At 44.6% G+C, this 21,635-nt stretch overlaps 1 protein-coding gene across 1 annotated transcript; it reads right to left on the minus strand.

Moving 5' to 3' along the window:
- Positions 1-7,604: 7,604 nt before the first annotated feature.
- Positions 7,605-19,657, minus strand: LOC140390402 (zinc-binding protein A33-like). Its single transcript, XM_072475548.1, has 6 exons — positions 18,319-19,657; positions 18,128-18,223; positions 17,801-18,034; positions 17,106-17,128; positions 16,891-17,006; positions 7,605-10,515 (listed from the first exon to the last, which is right to left on the minus strand). Exons 1-6 carry the CDS (start codon positions 18,727-18,729, stop codon positions 9,914-9,916), a joined length of 1,482 nt encoding a protein of 493 aa, XP_072331649.1. The 5' UTR covers positions 18,730-19,657; the 3' UTR covers positions 7,605-9,913.
- Between the last annotated feature and the right edge of the window lie 1,978 nt (positions 19,658-21,635).

Consider the following 21,635-nt stretch of genomic DNA (forward strand, 5'->3'; position numbering starts at 1 on the left):
ACTTCACAGGTTCAGTCCATAATACAAAAAACAATAAGGACTGGAGTAACCGTTCAGCCCTTCGAACATTCTTCTCCATCCAATAGGATCATAGCTGGTCCGACTTTCCTCACATCCACGTTCCTGTACTTTCTTCCTAACCCTTGAATCCTTACCATCTCAGCCTTAAATATACACAAGAACTCTGGCCCCACAGCGCATTGTGTCAAGGAGCTCTAAATACTCACAACCGTTTGTGAGAAGAAATTCTTCCTCATCTCAGTTTTAAATTGGCACTACTTTATTGCGAGAAACTGCTCTCTGATCCCAGGCTCTCCCATGAGGGGAAACATCCTCTCAGCATTTCCTCTGTCCAGCGCCTTCAGAATACAACATGTTGAATAGAAACAGAGTAACAGAGAAAATTGGGCAGGGGAGGCCACTCTGCCCTTCTAGCCTTCTCCTCCATTCACCATTGCCATGGCTGATGATGCAACTTAATACTCTAATCCCGTTTACCCCCCTATAATTTGGTCCCGTTCGCCCCAAGTGCTGTATCTAACTGCTTATTCACCACATACAATGTTTTGGCCTCAACAGCTTTCTGTGGTATCGAATTCCACTGGAGAAGAAATAAATTGATGTTCGATTGCAAAGTGGAAATTACTGAATGCTTTGCGAATAATGAGCAGGAGGAGGTCATTCGGCCCCTCGAGCATGCTCGGCCATTTAATTGTATCCTGGCTGATATGAAAGTAGCCTCAAATCTGCATCCCACCTATCCCCGATAACCTATCCCCAACCCTGTTTACCAATAATCTGTGCCCCGCTGCCTTACAAATATTCTGGCTCTGCTTCCAAAACCTATGCAGAATGAGAGTTTCAAAGACTCACGAGCCTCTGAGAAAAATAATTTTGCCTCATCTCTGTTTAAATGGTGGACTCCCATTTTTTAATAGTGACTCATAGCTCTAGATGCAACTACACGAGGAAACATCCTCTCCACATCCACCCCATCAATACCCCTCAGCATGTTACATGATTCAATCAATTTGCCTCTTGCTCTTCTAAACTCCAGCGGTACAACTTTAACCTATCCATCTTTCCTCAAAAGACAACGCACTGATTTCAGGTATTATTCTGGTACACTTTCTTTGAATTGCTAACAATGCAATTACACACTTCCTTAATTTAGGGGACCAATACTGTGCACAGCGATCCAAATGTAGTCTCACCAGTTTCCTGTACTACTGCAGCATAACTTTGCTACTTGTGTATTCAATTGCCCTCCTAACAAATGATCACATTCTATTAGCTTTCCTAATTACTTGCTGTATCTGAATACTGGGCCGCATGGTAGCATAGTGGTTAGCACAGTTGCTTCACAGCTCCAGGGTTCCAGGTTCGTTTCCCGGCTGGGTCACTGTCGGTGTGGAGTTTGCACGTTCTCCCCGTGTCCGTGTCGGATTCCTCTGGGTGTTCCGGTTTCCTCCCACAGTCCAAAGATGTGTGGGTTAGGTGGATTGGCTATGCTAAATTGCCCTTAGTGTCCAAAACATGTTAAGTGGGGATTACTGGGTTACGGGGACAGGGTAGATACGTGGTGCTCTTTGTAAGGGCCGGTGCAGACTCGATGGGCCGAATGGCCTCCTTCTGCACTGCGAATTCTATGATTCTATGAATATGAGGTTTTGCTGATTCATGTACGAGGACACCAAGATTCCTCTGGACCTCAGAGCTCTGCAATCTCTCACCATTTAGAGGAAGAATGAACGGTGAACGTTTGACGCCGGTGATCTTTCTGCCTGTAATGTTGCTCCACATGCAGAAGGAGGTAGGACAGCATCGTGTTTGAGATGAATCAGTGCAGCAGTTCTGAAACTGAGGCCCGGGGAGTCGATGGCTGGTGGAAGAGAGAAGAAGCGAAAGGGGCGATGGGGGCTGCGCCAGTGAAAATGCAGGAAATATATAACTTGTTCAGTCAACTTATCTTTTCCTTTTGAAGTTCTACATTATCCTCTTCACAGATTACAATATTTCCAGGTTTTGTGTCATTCGCAACTTTTAAGTTGTCCCCATACCCACCCAGATCTAGATCATTAGATACATCGGAGAAAGCAAGGTGTTGCTAACTTTGCCTTGGTTCAATTGCTCTGTTTTATTACCTTTGCTCTTGAGTCGCCAGATATCTTTATGATGCCGCCAGGTGGTTCAAGTCCGAGTAATGATCAATAATCCAATAAACCGATTAGTAAGGTTTAAATCAAAGCACATTTATTATACACAGTAATCGCTACTCATGCACAAATTCTACGTCTAAGCTACTTCTACAACTAACAGGCCTATACTTAACTTGGAACTGGCCCACCAGGTCAGGGAAACAAATGGCCTTTCGTTCGGGTTCTGAGCCTGCGGGATTCGAAGTTGGTACAGATTGGTAGCTAGGAGCGCCTATCTCGTAGCGAGCGTTGAAGTAAGACTTACAGTTTTGATCAGCTGCTGAAGAGTGAAGAGCTGGAGGCGAGTGGTGGAGAAGAGAAGAGAGCGACTTGAACTTGGGGCTCAATTCTTATAGTTCCCAGGGGCTTCCTACCTTTCAGAGCGGACCCTGTACCTGGTCCCAAGTGATTGGACTTTGTCCCAATTGCTTGGTTTGATTTTCTCCAATACTAGAGCGGTTCCCTGATCGATGGGCGGTCTTGAGGTGCTCGTTCACCTCCTTTTGTATAGGCTCCTGCTGGCGCCGAAGAGTCTGGTTTTGCTTTGTGTGTCTAAATGGTGCTTATTGTTCCCAGGGATTGCTCATTAGTATGCAGATGGCTGTTGTTTTGTTCTGCTGATGGTTGCTGGTATGGATCTTGTCTGGCCTTTCCAGAGGTAAATACACAGCCAACCTGCAGCTGCTCGTTTTTGTCCTGTTGGCTGACTTTCCCATCAGCCTTTGCCGTTCCCCATTTTGAATCGGGAGTTGGCCATTTTAAGTGGCTACATTGGGTCCTAATACCGACCACTGGGAACACCACAACAAATGTTCCTCCAGCCTAAAAACTATCCACTGCTCGCTGCTTCCTATTATTCAGCCGATTTTGTATCCACGTTGCTATTGTCCCATTTATTCCATGAATTAGAACATTCTTCAAAGTCTGTTGTGTGGAGTTGTATCGAATGCCTTTTGAAAATCCATGTACCCCACATGACATGAAAGCATTACCCTCATCGACCCTTCCTGTTACACCCTCAGAAATCTCCAACAAGATGGTTTAAAACGATTTTCTCTTTGGCAATCCATGCTGGCTGTCCCTCATCAGCTCACAGTTTTCCACGTAACTACTAATTCGATCCCGAATATTTGGTTCTAGTTACTTGCCCACCACTGATGTTAATGTAATTGCTGGAATATTTCACGAGGAAACTTGTCAGCATAGATGATAGTACTTGGTCTTTATTACAGGTCATTACATGATAACTCTGCATTGAAAAGTCTGGATATTTTATAGCAGGTTTAACACGAGAGGATTTGTGTAGGCCCTCGTGTTCAATGACTCTTAGCAGCGCAGGGAAAAATGATCAATGCCACTAAAGACGCTGCTATTCCATTTCTCTTATTTACAAACAGATGACAAGAACCCAAACATATTTGCAGACCCCAGATTAAAATATCACATTCACAGTTATTAATCCCCAAGAGCCTCTTCATTGTCATATTTTACTTTGTTTTTGTGGTTCTTCTAAGTGTCTGAATCCATCAACACGGCGTATCAAAGTATTAAAGGGATCTGTATAAAACAAGGAATAGAGCACGAATGCCGGGATGTGACATTGTATTTATAGAGAAGTTAGGTGGAGTGATTCACTCGGGTTTTCCTCTTGTAAACATCCAGGGCAAATTCAAATAGTTTTATGCATTTTACGGGAGATGTCTTATTTAAATATTCTGTGATCGCAAGAGATGCACTCGTTCATTCCATGTTCAGATGCCCAGGTAAACTCACATATGACTTTAGCGGTCGTTATTTGCACGTACTGTCTCTGCTTCGAGGACTCTTCATTCTCCACAAATTCCCATCCCCCTTTTTTCTGGTGGATAATGGGACATGCATACACTTGGGTTTGTTATAATTTGTTTCCTAACTTCACACATGAGGCTTCCGTTCCCAGTTTCCAATGCAACCGAGCAAAACATTACGTTCCAACTGAGTGGGCGGGGCTTCAGGTCGAACGGCACCCGGCGCCCGGGAGAGATGTTGATTGGCCCATTTGGTCACGTGTGTTACTGTGAATCTGCGGTTTTGATCGTAGGTGACGTAGAAGGCGCATCGGGCCACTGCCGGTCGAGGAGGAGAGAAGATTGTGACCATCTATCCAAGACTGACAATGATAAATTTTGTAAACCCCTTTTACAGACGGTTAGAAGGTGATGATTCAGAGACAACGTGATTCACTCATTGGTTTAATTCTTACTCTCCAGGTAAGAGCTGGATAGGTAGATCCAGTAAGAAGTCTTACAACACCAGGTTAAAGTCACCTGATGAATGAGCTACGCTCCGAAAGATCGTCATTCCAAATAAACCTGTAGGGCATCAACCTGATGTTGTAAGACTTCTTACTGTGCCCACCCCAGTACAACACTGGCATCTTCACATCATAAGTAAACCCGCCTGTGGAAGTAGACAACTGGGATTGGAGGGAAGAAAACATGGAGATGGGTTTGGATTTCAGCACAGGGAAGCAGGATAGTGTGTAAGTTGGAAATTTATAGTTCCATAACAATTAAAATTGTCTGTTCTAAATTTCCACCCTGTACTGACAGTGATAGCTTTTGTGAACTCCTTTTACAGGGCATTTGGAGGGGATGCTTTGAAAAAAGGAAGAACAAATCTGTTGACATTAACTGAACAACAACCCGTTATTCCCTATTATGCATATGTGTGAATTTTTAGAGAGACAATCTTTCAGCTTTCTAAACATTTTATATTAAAAGTTTGATCCTTTCTATTGGTAGAGAGTCACATCTGATATTAGGCGAAATGTGCGGTTGCTTCAGTGTTCCCGATTCTTCTTGCTTATTTGCTTATTCAAAAACTGGCTAGACCTTACTCATCTCTTCACCGCCCCCCCACCCCCCACAATCTTCACCCATTCCCCGCCACCCCGTCAATAAATAACCTGCTGAAGCATGGTTTACTCCTGGAACACGGCAGCTGCTGAAATTAAGCATGCAAGTTCAGCAGGTAGTGAAAAAGGGAAATTGTATGTCGGTCTTCGTAGCAAGGGGATTCGAGTACAGGAACAGATGTGTCTTGCTGAAATTATACACGGTCTCGATGAGGCTACACCAGGAATTATTTTGTGTAGTTTTGGTCGATCAGAGGAAGGGTGTTCTTGTTATGGAGGGAAACATAAGGTGAAACATAATAATACTTGGGATGACGGGACTGACACATAAGGAGAGATTGAGTCAGTGAAGATTACATTCGCTGGAGTTTAGACGAATGAGGGGAGGGGTGGGGGTCTCACAGTAACATCGAACACAAGTAGACAGGGTAGATGCAGGAAGCATGTGTAGATGGTGTGGGGGTCCAGAAGTAAGGGTCACAGTCGAGAATTCAAGTTGGACCATTCAGGGCTGAGATGAGGAGAAATGTCTTCACCTGCAGAGTGGTGAGCCTCTGGAATTTGCTATCACACAAAGCAGTTGAAGTCAAAACATTGTGGGCGGGATTCTCTGATCCTGAGGCTAAGTGTTGACGCTGTCGCAAACGGCGTCACGTTTCTCAATGGCGACAACATGGCCTCAGGAGCAGCGATTCTGATATGTACAGGGGGCCAGCGCCAGATGGGCGCCGTGGGTCTGTGCATGCGCAGTGGGACCGATGCCAATGCACGCATGTGCAGTGGCTCCCTTCTCCGTGCCTGCCCCGACGCAACATGGTGTAGGGCTACAGGGGCCGGCGCAGAACAAAAGAAGCCCTAAGCCGGAGAGGCCGGCCCACCAATCGGTAGGCCCCGTTCGCGTGCCAGGGCGCAGTGGAGCCCCTCCCCCCCCCCGGGTTGGCCCCCTCTCCCCCCACCCGGCCACCCCCAGATGCATTCACGCCGAGGTCCTGCAGGGTAAGACCAGGTATGAATGACGCCGGCGAGACTCGGATGTTTTTGCGCGATATATCAGCCCATCCCGGGCGGAGAATCAGCGGGAGGGCCGCGTACAGCAGCCCCGACCAGCGCCGCGTGAACAGCACCGGCGCCAATCGTGCCAATTCTCCGCTCTCCGAAGAATTGGCGGACAGGCGTTGGGGCGGCGTCGACCGATTCACGCACGTCTCGGCGATTCTCCAGCCCGGCCTGGGCTGAGAGAATCCCGCCCTGTATGTTTTCAAGAAGCAGTTAGATATAGCACTTGCGGCTGAAGAGATCAAGGTTATGGGGAATGGGGGAACAGGCTGTATAGAGTTGGATGAACAGCCATGATCATAATGAATAGTGGAGGGACTAACTTGTCACAGCCCATGTCACAGTTCTGCTGCTGCCGAAACGCTCACCCATCCCTCCATCCCCGCTACTCCTGAAGGTCAAGGAAACTGTAGGCACAGCCACCAATGGTGGACAAGAATCATTCAGAATGCACAAGAAGCTAGAATTAGAGAAAACAGTGTTGTGGAGCTGGATGAAATTGCAAAGAGAGGGAGGGCCATAATCTAAAAACAAGGATGATAGTTTTACCATCCGGATGCTATTTGGTTGGGGGCCAATGTAGATCAGTGAGTATCGGGTGACAGGGAGCCTGATTTTCTCTGAAGTAAGACATGGTGAACAGTTTTAGCTGACATCATGTTTCCAGAGGATAGGATATGGGAGACAATGCAGGGATGTGCTGTACTAGCCAAGTAGGGATTCTCATCCCTACACATCTCTACCTCACCTATTTCCTTTAAGGAACCACTTTCAGCCAATCTTTTTGTCTGTGCTTTTGCTCATCTAAGGTAAAACCTCTTCATGTTTCTGCGTATCAGATTCATAACGCTGTTCTGAAGAGCCTTGGACTGTTTCATTATGTAAATGTAGGTTATTGTTATTGTGCTGTCACTAAGTGTGAGGGGGATAGCCTTACCGGCTGTGGGCACTTTGTAAGTAGACCAACGGAAACAGGTTTCAGTCAGAGTGAGATTTGTGGTGTGCCCGGTGGAACTGAGGGAAGTCGATTGACCAGTTGAGGGAACCTGATTCACTCAGCGTAAAGCAGGCTCGAATTTGGTGGACGATATTTGGTGGACAATGAGCATGGTCTCTCAGATTGGTGGAGATGTGATTTCAGGCCTGTGCTGTGGCCCATTGGCCAGAGTCTGCCCAGTATTGAAGAAATCACCCAATATTGACTCTGAAGGCATGAAATATACATTCTCAACCTCTGGTACATGGATTTATCCCTGTTCTTATCCAATCTATAACATTCTCAATAACAATGCACACCTTCCAATGGCCAAATAAGAATGAACAGGCTCTTCGTACTCAAAATGCATGGAATGTTCCCATGGAAATGATTTGTGGCATTGAATGCAAATCATAATAAAAAGTAAATTAGATTAGATTTAGATTTATTGTCACGTGTATCGCAATACAGTGAAAACATTATTCGGAGTACAGTCCAGATAGATCGTTCCATGCATGAAAAATGATAAAACGTATGGTAAATACACAATGTAAATACATAGACATGTATTCAGGTAGACATCAGGTGGAACATACAGAATGTAGTGCTGCAACAGTAGAGAAGCTGCGGAGAGAGATCCGTCCAGTCCATAAGAGGGCCATTCAGGTGTCTGGTAACAGCGGGGAATACATTATTTTTGAACCTGTTAGTGCGTGTTCTCAGACTTTTGTACCTTTTGCTTCATGAAAGAGGTTGGAAGAGAGAATAACCCCTGTGGGAGGAATCTTTGATTATGCTGCCTGATTTCCCAAGGCAACGGGATGTGTAGGCAGAGTCAATAGATGGGAGGCGGGTCCATGTGATGGACCGGGCTGTGTTCACGACTCTGTAGTTTATTACGGTCTTGGACCGAGCAGTCACAATTGGTAAGAGTCAATGTGGATATACCGCATTTCCTTAGTTTCCTCAGGAACTATAGGCATTGTTGTGCTTTCTTAGTCATAGCGTCGACGTGCATGGACCAGGACAGATTGGTGGTGATGTGTACACCTAGGAATTTGAAGCTTTCAACCATCTCCACCTCAGCACCTTTGATGCCTACAGGGTGTGTACAGTGCTTTGCTTCCTGAAGTCGATGACCAGCTCTTTAGTTTTGCTGACATTGAGGGAGAGATTGTTGCTGTTGCACTATGCCACTACGTTCTCTATCTCCCTCCTGTTCTCTGACTTATTGTTGTTTGAGATCCGACCCACTAAGGTCATCTCATCAGCAAAGTGTAGATGGAGTTAGAGCTTAATTTTGCCATGCAGTCGTGTGTGTACAAGGAGTATTGTAGGGGGCTAAATACGCAGCCATGCAGGCCCGATATTAAGGATTATCTTGGAAGAGGTGTTGTTGTTTATCCTTTCTGATTGTGGTCTATGGGTCAGGATGCCGAGGATCCAGTTTCAGAGGGAGGAGCCAAGTCCTAGGTTTTAGAGTTTGGCTAGGACAATGGTGTTGAAGGTGAAGCTGTAGTTAATGAATAAGAGTCTGACGTAGGGGTCCTTGTGGTCAGGATGCTGCAGGGATGAGTGCAGGGTCAGGGAGATAGTGTCTACTGTGGACCGATTGTGGTGGTCTTTGAATTGCAGTGGATTCAGACATTCTGGAAGCATGGAGTCAGAACGATTGAAGCAATATCTATTTTAGAAGCAGTTGATCGATCGGCTCAGAATTGGTCCCAGGCACCAGAGGATTGTCCTATTATAAAGGCTGAGTAAATTGGACCCATACGTTCTCGAGTTTAGAAAATATCAGGGGTGATGTCATTGAAACAAACATGCTGCTGAAGGAGCTTGACAGGGTATTCATTCAGATAAGGAGAAATTTCTTTACTCAAGCGTGTGCGAATTATTTTGCAATTCTCTTCTGAGATATTTATGCTGCATCATGTAAGATATTTAAAGCTGAGATACATCTAATTGGTCTCTCCTGGAGATTGGGAGCTGAGGCAGAGCAGGGATGATAGTACTGAATGCTGGGGCAGCTCCAGTGTCATGTGGTTCACTCCTGCTCCAGTTCTTGTGATTCTACGGTCTAATCTCACCAAATAATTTGTAAGAAACACTAATCTATCATTAAGCTTGTCACAGTGGGCCATTCAATGGTTTGGTACTGGGAAATTAAGATGCAGTGCTAATATCTGAATGGGCCACATCACACTTAACTAATAGAGAAGAAAGTCACAACTTGAAATATTTGCATTTCTATGAGAAAGTAATAATAAATGGATTTGAAGGGTGCAAAATACAAACATTGACAACCTTTGATGGGGCTGGTTTAGCACACTGGGCTAAATAGCTGGCTTTTAAAGCAGACCAAGGCAGGCCGGCAGCACGGTTCAATTCCCGTACCAGCCTCCCGAAACAGGCGCCGGAATGTGGCGACTCTGGGCTTTTCACAGTAACTTCATTGAAGCCTACTTGTGACAATAAGCGATTTTCATTTCATTTCATTTTCATAACTAAATTAAGCAAATCAGAAAGCAATAGTTCACATGACCTATAGGAGAGATGGCTACACAGAGTTGAGAAGTGTTAGGAAATAATTCCGTGTTCAATGTGACGCAAGTGGTTGACTGATACATTATCCCATCCACTGTCCCTGACCACCGTGAAGCCCTGCTGAGTCTTCTAGGATATAAGTAACCATTGATCATTTTTTAAAAGGAAGTGTTGTTTTTCCTGTCCAGACTGTTAACCTGGCTTCTATCTCCACCTGTGACTGAGACCCACACTCGTCAGTTACAGCTGGCGGGAAACAGGGAGGCGGTGTGAAAAAGTGGGCTGGATCTGCTTGTGACCATTAATTTGACAGATCGTCAGCGGTGCAATATTTTTCCCGCCGTCATTCGATCCTGGGCTGAAGATGGGAAAGATTCTCTCAGTGAAGGTGTGGGTAAAAGTGTGGAGATGGGACATGTTGTCCGCATTGTAGAATGACACCTGTCCACCCTCATAGTCCAAGAAAACCCCAATCTTCCGGGGATTCACACACGGGGTAAATGGAGTCGATGAGGGGGAGGTTCCCGCAAAATAACCTCGTCCTGGCTCTAGCCACAAAATCCAGTATCCAGTTTCAGGTTTTCTGTTTATTCTTTTTTTCCTGTCTGCTGACTCTTGGGCCACACCGAGACCCCACCAAGTCTTGTTCCCCACTTCCACCTCCCAGTAATGTCTTCCTGATGCGAATCCCTCCGATCCCAGGACACAGCCCCAGATATCAAACCTCTCCAGGGTGTCAGGGACGCGCTGCTGTTTGTCTCCAAGTCTCACACTTGTCTGCTCCTCAGACAGGATGAGCCAGGGGTTCGCTGTGTTCGGATCCAGAGTCAAAGCGGCTGGAGCTGGAGGAAAGTTATATTTTAAAAATACAACCACAGTCAGTGATTTAGTTTCTTACTGGAATTAATTTGAACACTTTCTTTCTTTTTTAAAGTTCTAACTCCGGTTATAGGACCTAAGTGTGGAATTTGCTCCCCTTGAGAGTTCACATCTTGGATGTCCAGGGATAAATGAAAAATGAAATGAAAATCGCTTATTGTCACAAGTAGGCTTCAAATGAAGTTACTGTGAAAAGCCCCTAGTCGCCACATTCCGGCGCCTGTTCGGGGAGGCTGTTAAGGGAATTGAACCGTGCTGCTGGCCTGCCTTGGTCTGCTTTCAAAGCAATTTAGCCCAGCGATTTAGCCCTGTGCTAAACAACCCCTATATAGACCAGACAAAGACCAGAATATCATTGCGAACATATGGGGGGAATGACTCTGTGGGAGAGTGTTGTTGAGTGGAGGACTGCACAGACAGCGAAGTGTGCACAAGGTGGCGTAAGAGGAGTGAAGTGTGACCTTGGAGTACTGAGTGTGAGTAGGGAGGATGGTGCAGGTGGGAGTCTGTTAAGGTGCGAGGCACCTCAATAGACTCCATCTCTGTGGGTTTGGATTCATTTCAATCTCAGTCTGCATTGTGATTAAAGGGCATATGACGTGTTAACGGCCATGCTTTAAATAATTACTCTGCAGCAACAGGCACCACCTGATTCGAAATAACTGTTGAGTCTGGTTTTAAGCTGGACCCAGCAGAAGTTGAAAAGGACCGAAGAGCTGCTGAAAGAAGATTTCCCAAAGGAGCAAAAGAATGTCCAGACACCAGGATTCCATCCTAGCACACGACTGCCCAGAAGTAACATCAGTTGGCATCGTTTAAAAAGAGAGTGAGGGGACATATCAATTATTGCAGACTAGTCAGTCTGACATCAGCGGTGGGTAAATTATTAGACTCGATTTTGAGTGACAGAGTAAACTCGTATAGAATGGGATGTAGGCATCAAGGACAGTTATCATATATTGTTATGCAAAGGCTGTGCCTGCCTCGTTTGATTGGATTTCTTGAGGGAATAACAATGAGGGTTGATGAAGGTAGTGCAACTAATGTCGTCTACATGGATTTTATAAAGGCACTTGACAATGTCCCAAATGGCAGCCTAGTTTTAAAAAGTACATCGGACCAGGGGAATGTGGCAAGCTCAATGCAAAATCGGCTCAGTGGCAATAAATAAAGGTTAATTGTTGACCGATGCTTTTGTGATTGGAAAGTTGCTTCCATAAAGTTCAGTACAAGGTCTCTTCCTTTTTGATATTGATATATTACTCAATTATATATGGACTTGTTAGAGGCATGATCAAGACGGTTTCAGAGACGGAAAAAATAGCCTTCATAATTGATTGCGAGTAGATAGCTGTTGGCTACAGAAAGATATCAATGAACAAGTCAGGTGAGCAGTCAATTGGCAAATGACTGGCAAATGGGCAGTCAATTGGCAACGCGGAGAAATGTCATGAGATGCATCTTGGGGAGGTCAGACAAATCAAAATAATGCATAATAAATGGGAGAATACTGAGAGATGCAAAAGAAGTGAAGGGCTTTGGAGCGAATGTCTACAGATTCCTGAATATAGCCGGACAGTTTGTTAAAGGATGAACTGAGAATTTGTGCCTGCCAGGAAACAGCGTGGGAATATATTGATTTTCTCTTGGAGTGGAAGACAGTGACTAGTGGGGCGCGACATGAATCAGTCCTTGGACCCCAGCTATTCACAACATATGTCAACGATTTGGATGGGGGAATCATGAAATTTTTCGAGTTTGTGGTTACATTTACCACAGTCCAATCTATAGGAACTGGTTCAGATTTTGTATAATTTTGGAAGATGAGGACCAATTAATCCAATATTTCCAGAACGATTTCCTTTATTTTGTGTCGATTATCAGGCCGTGGTGATTTGTCACCCTCGAACCCTGTTAATTTCCCCACCATCATTTTCTTACTAATACTGATATCCTTCAATTTTACCCTCTCATTGGCTCGCTAGCATCTTGGGAGGTTATTTGTTCCCATTTTTGAGAAGGCGGAACTAAATAGTGCGTTCAATTCATATGTCATTTCTTCGTTCCCCATTATAATTTCCCTGGCTTCTTCCTGTAAGGGCCTGATTCTATATTAACTCATATTGTCCTCTTATTATTATTATTTAAATGATAAAATATTAAAACATGCTGCTGTGCAGAGAGACCTGGGTGTGCTAGTGCATGAGTCGCAAAAGGTTGGTTTATAGGTGCAACAGGTGATTAAGAAGGTAAATGGAGTTTTGTCCTTCATTGCTCGAGGGGTGGAGTTTCAGACAAGGGAGGTTATGCTGCAATTTTATAACGTGTTAGTGAGGTCACACCTGGAGTATTGTGTTCAGTTTTGGTCTTCTTACCTGAGGAAGGACGTACTGGCGCTGGAGAGTGTGCAGAGGCGATTCACTTAGTTAATCCCAGAGCTGAAGGGGTCGGATTACGAGGAGAGGTTGAGTAGACTGGGACTGTACTCGTTGGAATTTAGAAAGGTACGGGGGGGGGGGGATCTTATAGAAACATATAAAATTACGAAGGGAGTAGATAGGAGAGATGCGGACAGGTTGTTTCCACTGGCGGGTGAAAGCAGAACTAAGGGCAAAATAAGGGGAAGTAGATTTAGGACTAAGCTTAGGAGGAACTTCTTCATCCAAAGCGTTGTGAATCTATGGAATTCTTTGCCCAGTGAAGCAGTTGAGGCTCCTTCATTAAATGTTTTTTAAGATAGAGATAGATAGTTTTTTGAAGATTAAAGGAATTAAGGGTTATGGTGTTCGGGCCGGAAAGTGGAGCTGAGTCCACAAAAGATCAGCCATGATGTTATTGAATGGCGGAGCAGGCTCGAGAGGCCAGATGGCCTACTCCTGCTCCTAGTTCTTATGTTCTTCACATATCTATAGAGGTTTTAACGGTCAATTGATATGTTCCCTGCAATTTTAGTCTCATCCTCTACTTACTCCTCTTGCTCAATTTTTATCCTCTTTCTCGAAATTCTCAATTGCTCCCAATTCTCAGATTTGCTGCTTTTTCTGGCAATTTTGTGTCTCCTCATTGGATTTTATATTATCCATAATTTATTTTGGAAGCCATGGTTGAACCACCGTTCCTCTTTACATTTGCGACAGATAGGAATGCAACATTGTTGTAATTCATGCACATGTTCTTTGGTTGAACCACCGTTCCTCTTTACATTTGTGACAGATAGGAATGCAACATTGTTGTAATTCATGCACATGTTCTTTAAATATAAACCATTGCCTACCCACCGTAACATTCCCCAAGTAGAAAACGTTGTACTTGGACGTGCCAATGGTTACAAGAAGGCTTAGGAGGTTGGTGAGGGATAATGCACTATACTCCCTGTCATACAGCATGACATTTATTCACCCCACGTTAGTTTTTTAATGGATTTTAAAATTCTCACTGGTGTTGATCAAATCTGCAGCTGTTGACAAAAAGACAGGTATTTCTAACGAAACTGCACGTTTCAGGACGTTGTAGAAGAAAGCAAGGTTGGGGATAATATGGTACCACAGGGGTTGAGGGTGGGTATTTTGAGGTGAAGTTGATAAAATCAGATCTGAAATCAATTTGGACAGGATATGCTCCCTTTTACAATGTGAGCTAACATAAATGGCCGGATGAGAAATTACGTTGTAGCAGTTTAGTGGGAATTGGGTTAATGGAACTTGAAGCATTTTCAAAGCTAGTTTGATAGTTTCATGGTCATCCTAGCTGACTAACTGACCTGGTTGTTCAACCCAGATTGATTGATTGAACTTAAACTCCATCAGTTCCTGTGGTGAGATTTGTAACCGTGTCCCCAGAGCAATGGCTTGGATAATTGGATTCCAAGGCCAATGACCTTATTGCAAGGCCCCCAACTGAAGCAGAAACATTGCAGGAGATAGGAAGCTGGTTATTCTATTCTATTTAAGTCAGAGAAAGTGGATATTGCAGGCATCTAAGAACAGCTAACTGATTAGATAGAGCGTGCTTTAGGTTCAGACCTTTGTCCTGTTTTACGGGCATGGTGATCTTCTACAAGGTAGCGCAGCTCTAATGACTTTGGGATTCAGGAGCTCAAAATATTAATGGGAGCAGAGCTCCAGCCATTGTAAAGAGCAGAGGTTTGAACATAGAGCAGACGGGCAAGAATGGACAATCCATATGGCGCAGGTGGCTTTGTACTATTGAGATAAACTGCTCCAATGATTCGCAGAGGCGACTGGGGCTCCAATCTAGGTTGGCCTTGCAGCCTGAATTCTGACTGGATATCAATTTGTAACCATATGTATGGTAAAGAGAGTAAAAATATCAACAAAACAGAACCAAATTTTGATATTTTGTCCATGCGGTTATTGATACAAAACATCAGGACATGGCATTACATTCAAGATAGGTGTGCATTTAATTAGTGAACTAAGAATTGTAAATAACTGAAACTAGATCCGAGTAATTGGGTGGAGTCTAGGTTGAAGTGAGTGACAATTAGTGCCCTGTCACCTTTAATCCCACAAACAACATCACAAAAACAAATTATCTTGTCATTGTCATATTTGTAGATAAATTGAGGATTATATTTCCTACATTATAACAGTTAACAGCTTTCATAAACAATTCACTGGCTGCAACTTGATTTGTGATGGCGTGTAGTCGCTATACAAATCAAAAGCTATTTCTTCTTGTTCTCTTTTCAAATAATTTGTGCCAAGGAGACTGCAAAAATTATATTGCCTGCTGCTGGCTGCTCCTCACCTTTCCACCCCACCCCCACTGCACTGACCACCTCGCCACCCACCCCCACCCTGCACTCTCACATTTTAAATAGCTCCTACCCACTCCCACCAAGGGACAAATCTTCTGATTTCCTTTATCACAGCTTTCCCCATCATAGATAATCGAGCACATTCTTGTTGCCATCTGGGATGGCCACTTCCAGCTAGGTACAGGCAAACTCGCAAAACCTAAGGGGTAAAATGGACAGAGCCTGAAATGCATATTTGTAAGCAGGAAGTCCAGACGGTATCGAAACTCCATCCAATTAGCATTTTAATGAGGCCGATTAGCATTTGATGGCCCATCTTCACCAAGACAAACGACTGGTACTCGAGCAACCTGGACAGTCCCCGACATTTCATCGCCACTCCCTGCTCAAGGGAAATGCAAACAACGGGATCAGTGACCGCTTGGGTCACGCCCAGCCATCCAGACCCCCGCCCACTTATTGGTTAGGAATCGAACGGAGTGATCAGTGATCACCCAATTAGTAGGGCCCAAACCGGAGGACCGGCCAAACGAGCGCGAAAAACCCCAAGTATAAGAAGAAGAGTTTGCCATATCGTCGCTCTCTCGTGGTCCTGGTACCCTGGTCACGGCCATCTCCAAGTGCAGCAACATCAGAAGCAAGTACAAGTTCAACACTCGCTACCAGACGGATGAGCCTAGCTGAGCAGCAGTACTCCTCCGGAGTTGAGAAGATCCAGAACCGAACTGCGGCTACTGTTTTCTGACCTAAGCCGGGTGCCCGAAGTTAAGTACAGGTTGTCTTAGTCGATAGGTGTACTTAACTAGTAGTGTTTATGTTGCATGACTAATTGTGTGTAAATACAGTACCCTTGACCTTGAACTAACTAACTGGTGTTTGGCTCTTTGATGGATATCCGGTTGCAATTTGTGGTGGCATCATTTGATACCTGGCGACTCTAAGCATTAGGACATAGATAACAAAGAAAGAAGGGTAAATTCACTGATTGCCATAATTGGAACAGAACCACAGAAAGGACAGAGAAAAGAGTATAGGAAAGAAAAGGCAACATTGTCAACACTGAAGTTCCGTGCCACCAACAATATGGGACTGAGGACCAATCTGTGCAAATTCCTCTGGCGTGCATTGCACTCAGTGACTCACTGTCTGTCCGATCATGGGTTCTCTCAAACCCCCAACCTCGTTCACTCTGAACTACATTTCCACTCTCCAATATCTAAATGTGGGTTTTTCGGTACTACTGCTGTGGATTTTGTAACCCTCTCCATGTCCACTCTATCCAGGCCTCGCAGTATCCTGTATGTTTCAATAAGATCCCCCCTTATCCTTCTAAACTCCAACGATTACAGACCCAGAGTCCTCAACCTTTCGTCATCCTCTCTCTTAACTTTAGGATCGTGAATACTTCAATAAGATCACGATTCTTTCCTTGTCCATTACAAAGGCCCATAAATTCCAGGCTCGATCATTGGAGATAATGTAATATCGAGTACGGTAGCTGGCTGAACCCTTCTCATCTGGATTTATAAAAACGGGAAAAGGAACGTAAGAATTTTACCGGTATTAATGAAGTCTATCATTTCTCTCCATGCGGTGTATTGTAAAGGGCCTCGAAACCTCCCGACAGAGAGGGAGACATCTGCTGCAGAGATCACGTGTTTCTCCTCACTAACCCTGTAAATGTTAAACAGTTGGTGTTATAAACTGATTGTAAACACTGCTCTGAGTTATTTTACCAAATCATGCAGAATTTCAATGAAAGGCATGTCCTACCTCCTCTTCTGCCGAGCTTCCTCCTAAAAGAAATAATGTACATTGTGTGAAGTATAGTGACAGACTTCAGGAAGATACAAAAGAGAAACTGCTGGAAAATCTCAGCAGATCTGGCATCAGTAAGGAGATAAAAGAGCTAACGTTTTGAGTCCAGATGACCCTTTGTCAAAACTCAGGAAGCTGCAAATATTAACAGGCACAGGGTCGATTAAAATTTTAACCAGATCGTGACGTAGTCAGTTTGAAACGGGAGTAGAAACAGGGAACTCTAGCGCGTCATTTAGACAACACAAGATAATTGGCGAGGGAAGATTTCTAACAATGCCGAGTGACCTGGAATGTCATGTGTGGCACAGAGCAGGAAGTAGTTTCCATAATCAGTTTCAAAAGAGAATTAGGTGTATACTTGAAAAGGGGAATAAATGTAGTGTTCTAGGAGATACTTAAACTTGTGCGACACAGAATGAAATTACAAGAGTCAAGATCACGACAATTAATTCCAGAGAAGTTTCAGCTACTCCATGTTTCTGCGGTGAGGGTGTCGTTATTTATGTGACAACTTCCCCGAACTAGACAAAACAAGGTGTTACAATTGCTTCGAATTTTTCATCAAAAGCTGCATTAATTTCACAGTTATCATCAATTATTCTGTTAGTGTGAAGTTTTACTGTTCTGACCAGAATATATTCCCTCACCTTCAGAAATGTCAGCTCGTCTTTTTGCTCCATCTGTTTCTGCAACTTGGAGAGTTTCTCCTGAGTAGAATTTAAATTCTCCTGAATCTCTCGAAGGTTTTCTTCCATTTGTTTGATGATCATCTTCTCTTCTTCCCTGAGATCTCTGAGTAAACGCTGCTCTTTCTCAGTGAGAATCTGGTGCATTTTACTGAACTCGGATGTGATGTGGGTCTGCAGACTGCTCGACTGTTCCTACCAAATGAAATGTGAAACATGATTAATGTCCCGCGATAAAGGGAACAAAACTAACCGAGATCCCAGAAAATTAGCACAGGGAGACCTTACCCTAACTTCAGAAATCTTCAGTTTCTGTTTCAATTCCTTTTCTTTAACAGCCCATTTCTTCTTGGTGCGAGAATCTAAGGAAGATTTCAGCTGCTCCTGAGATTGGGAGAGAAATTCGGGGGCAAAAGTATTAGACATCAAAATATGTCGAGATACTGGAAAAAAAAACTGAAAATGCATTTCCATGATACCCTATAGAGTTGGACAGCTTCTTTAATCGCCATGAAGTCATGAGATTGGTGTTCCTGCGAATCTCTACAAATCAGACAGATCAATTCCTTGTCAGTTGCACAAAACAGCTTCAGTTCTTTCTGATGTTTCTCACAGTGAAGATGTCTTTCTTTCCCCTTCCGATTGACGGTTAAACGTCGTGTTTCCTCAGCCAGATTCGCTAAGGCCCGGTTTATCCTGAAATTTCTTTCGGCAAACTCCGCTCTACATTCCGGACAGGAGTTTATCTCATTCTTTTCCCAACACTGGGAGATGCAGGAGCGACAGAAGCTGTGTCCACACTGCACTGTAACTGGATCGTTGAAGAAATCAAGACAAATGGGACAAATTACATACTCGGTCAAACTCTGGACCTGCTGTCTGGAAGCCATGTTCACATTCAGCACTTCCTGATTCAAGCCGGTTTTACCTGGCACTGCTCTGCTGATCACCTTCAGATCCGCGATTTCCCGATGAAATTCACTGGAATACTCAGAGACATTGTATTACAACAGAGTCTGCATTTCGTTGACTCACACGGGAACATAAAATCTCAAAGTTTGAAGGGAAAACGGATTTCGATCACGAAGGAGAACAATCGAACGCTGCAGGGAGGAGTGCCGAGGAATGTTCACAATGGAGAGACAGAAGGGGAGGAGACGGGGATGGGCGGAGATAGAAATTCCATTGTATATTTCTCCAGTCTGAACTTGCTGCCGATTAAAACCATTGAGGTGAATCACGGTGTTAGATCTAGGTCCAGAAACCGAATTGTGCTCATGACGATAGCAGTTCACATTTAAACGCAAAGTACCACACATGTCAAGTAGACTGACATCGGTACAGAGAAGGTGCTTAACTTATTCACGAGAGAGAAACATTTGCATTAATAGAGCGCCTTTCACAACTCTGGGAAGAGCCAACGCTCTTTAAGGACCAGGAAGTAGTCACTGGTTTGGTTCAGGGAAATACTTCACATCAACAGAGTGGAAATCTTTACGGGGAAAATATCTATGATCAACGTGCAAACAAGTCACCCAAGGCTAGAATTGAACATCGAGACCCTGGAGCGCTGAGGCAGCAGTGCTAACCACCGTGCCACCGTGACACCCATAGTGAAGGGACTGCGATATATTCCCAAATCGGGGTGGTGAGTGGCTTGCAGAGGGTCTTCCGCGTGGTGTTGTTCCCATGTGTTGCTGCCCTTGCCCTTCTAGCAGGTTTGGAAGATACTGCCACAGGAGGCCCGGTGAGTTGCTGCAGTGCATCTTGTAAATGGTACACACGGAAGATACTGTGTTTCAGTGGTGGATGGCGTGAATGTTGAAGGTGAGGATTAGATCTCAACCCCAGACCCTGTTGTTGTGGATGGTATGGCGTTCTTGAGTATTGTTAGAGGTGTACTCACTCAGACAAGTGGGGGAGTATTCAGTCAGATTCCTGACTTGCATCTTGCACATGGTGGACAAGCTTTGGAGTCAGGAGGTGAGTTACTCACTGCATATTCCAGGCGGATCCACTTTAATTTCTGGTCTCTCGCAAACTCCAGATGTCCCAACATCACATGTGTCAGTTTTCAGAACATGTAATTCCTTCCACAGGTTTGCAGTAAACCATTTAAGGCGCTGAAGCCTGCAAAGGTGACCAGCCCTTAAAATATTCCGGCAATGGTACTGAAGACTTGTCTTCCAGCACCTGCCATGCACCTAGCCAAAACTTTTCAGTGCAGCTACAACACTAGCACCGACCAGGCAATTTGGGATATCGCCCAGTTATGTACATTAAAACCAGAGCAAATCCAACCCGGCCAATTCCCCCCTTCCCATTCCACCCTCTCCCGACAATTAGTCTTTTACATCAGTAAAGTGATGGAAGGAGCCATCGTCAGCTCAATCAAGTGACACTAAGCAATGACCCGCTCACTTATGATAATGTCCAGTTTGGGTTATAGAATCATAGAATCATAGAATTTACAGTGCAGAAGGAGGCCATTCGGCCCATCGAGTCTGCACCGGCTCTTGGAAAGAGCACCCTACCCAAGGTCCACACGATCCCCAGGAGTGCCAGGATCACTCAGCTCCTGACGTCATTACTGCTTTGGTTTGAAAATGAATAAAATAGCTGAATTTCAGAGGCGATATAAGAGTTTGACATCAAGGCAGTATTTGACAGAGTATGACATCAAGGATTTTAGCAAAACTGGAGCAATGGGAGCCAGCGAGAAAATTGTTCACGAGTTCGAGTCATGCTTAACACTAAATAAGATGCTTGTGGTTTTTGGAGGTGAGTCATATCAGCTCCAGGATAGCGTCATAATCTCAAAAGTGGGTATGTTCATTGATCACAGAGGAACAAGCCAGGAGTTTGATGCAATAGTTTCCACTTGCATTGATGGATCCAGCACCAGCACCACACGCGAAGCTTGAAAGTAGTCGACTTGATTAATGCCCCTTTCACAAACATTTACTCCCTCCATGCCAATTGAAACGGAATCCATTACGTTGACAGTGGTGGATTCAGTGCTGGTAATTCAATCGAATGTCAAAGGGAGCTATTTGGTTTCCCTCATATTAGAGATAGTCCTTGCCTGGTATTTGTGCGCCCAGAATGCAAATTCCCACTTGTCAGCCTGAACCACAATGTTGTTCAGGTCTTGCTGCACACGCACACAGATGGTTTCTGTACCTGATGAGTCACGACTGCTTCGGAGCTTGATGTCATCAGTATTAACACGTCTGATCTTATGATGGAGGGAAGGTCATTGATGAAGCCGAAGAAGATGTTTGGGCCGAGGACACTACCCTAAGGAACTCGTTCAATGATGTTCGGGGACCAAAGTGATTGACCTCCAACAACCACAAGCATCTTCCCCTGTGCCAAGTCTAAATGCCGAGTCACCTACAGTACGCGTTCCAACTTTTGTTCGACTGATTCATCAACTGACATTTGTGGGGTGGCGGAGGAGGATGGGGGTGGGATAGTAGGATAGTCATGATGCTAACCAGCAGGTGGCTCCCTTGACCAATTTTGACCTGATATCATGAGACTTAATTGGGTCCGGAGCAGATCCAGTCCCTCCTGACTGTACTCCATTGTGTTGCCACCTCTAGTGGGTTTGCCCTGTCGATCGTGTAGGACATGCCCAGTGTTGCTGCTGGTGATCTCTGAGTCATTGTCTATTAGGCAGGAATGTGTGAGTGTAACTATGTCCAGCTATTGTTTGACTAATCTGTAAGACACTCTCCCAATGTTTTAACTAGAACAACATTGGCATTGACAACAATCTCCCCGCGGACGG

The sequence above is a fragment of the Scyliorhinus torazame genome, chromosome 14, assembly GCF_047496885.1.
Source record: "Scyliorhinus torazame isolate Kashiwa2021f chromosome 14, sScyTor2.1, whole genome shotgun sequence".
In the NCBI taxonomy this organism is placed as follows: domain Eukaryota; kingdom Metazoa; phylum Chordata; class Chondrichthyes; order Carcharhiniformes; family Scyliorhinidae; genus Scyliorhinus; species Scyliorhinus torazame.

Bases quoted from the DNA above. Each gene is read 5' to 3' on its own strand.
- LOC140390402 (XM_072475548.1), bottom strand. From the start codon at position 18,729: ATGGCTTCCAGACAGCAGGTCCAGAGTTTGACCGAGTATGTAATTTGT. The intron at 18,224-18,318 runs GTATCATGGAAA...TCCCAATCTCAG, and splicing joins AAGCTGTCCAACTCTATAGG to GAGCAGCTGAAATCTTCCTT. The intron at 10,516-16,890 runs GTAAAATTCTTA...ACTTTCCTCCAG, and splicing joins GATAGACTTCATTAATACCG to CTCCAGCCGCTTTGACTCTG.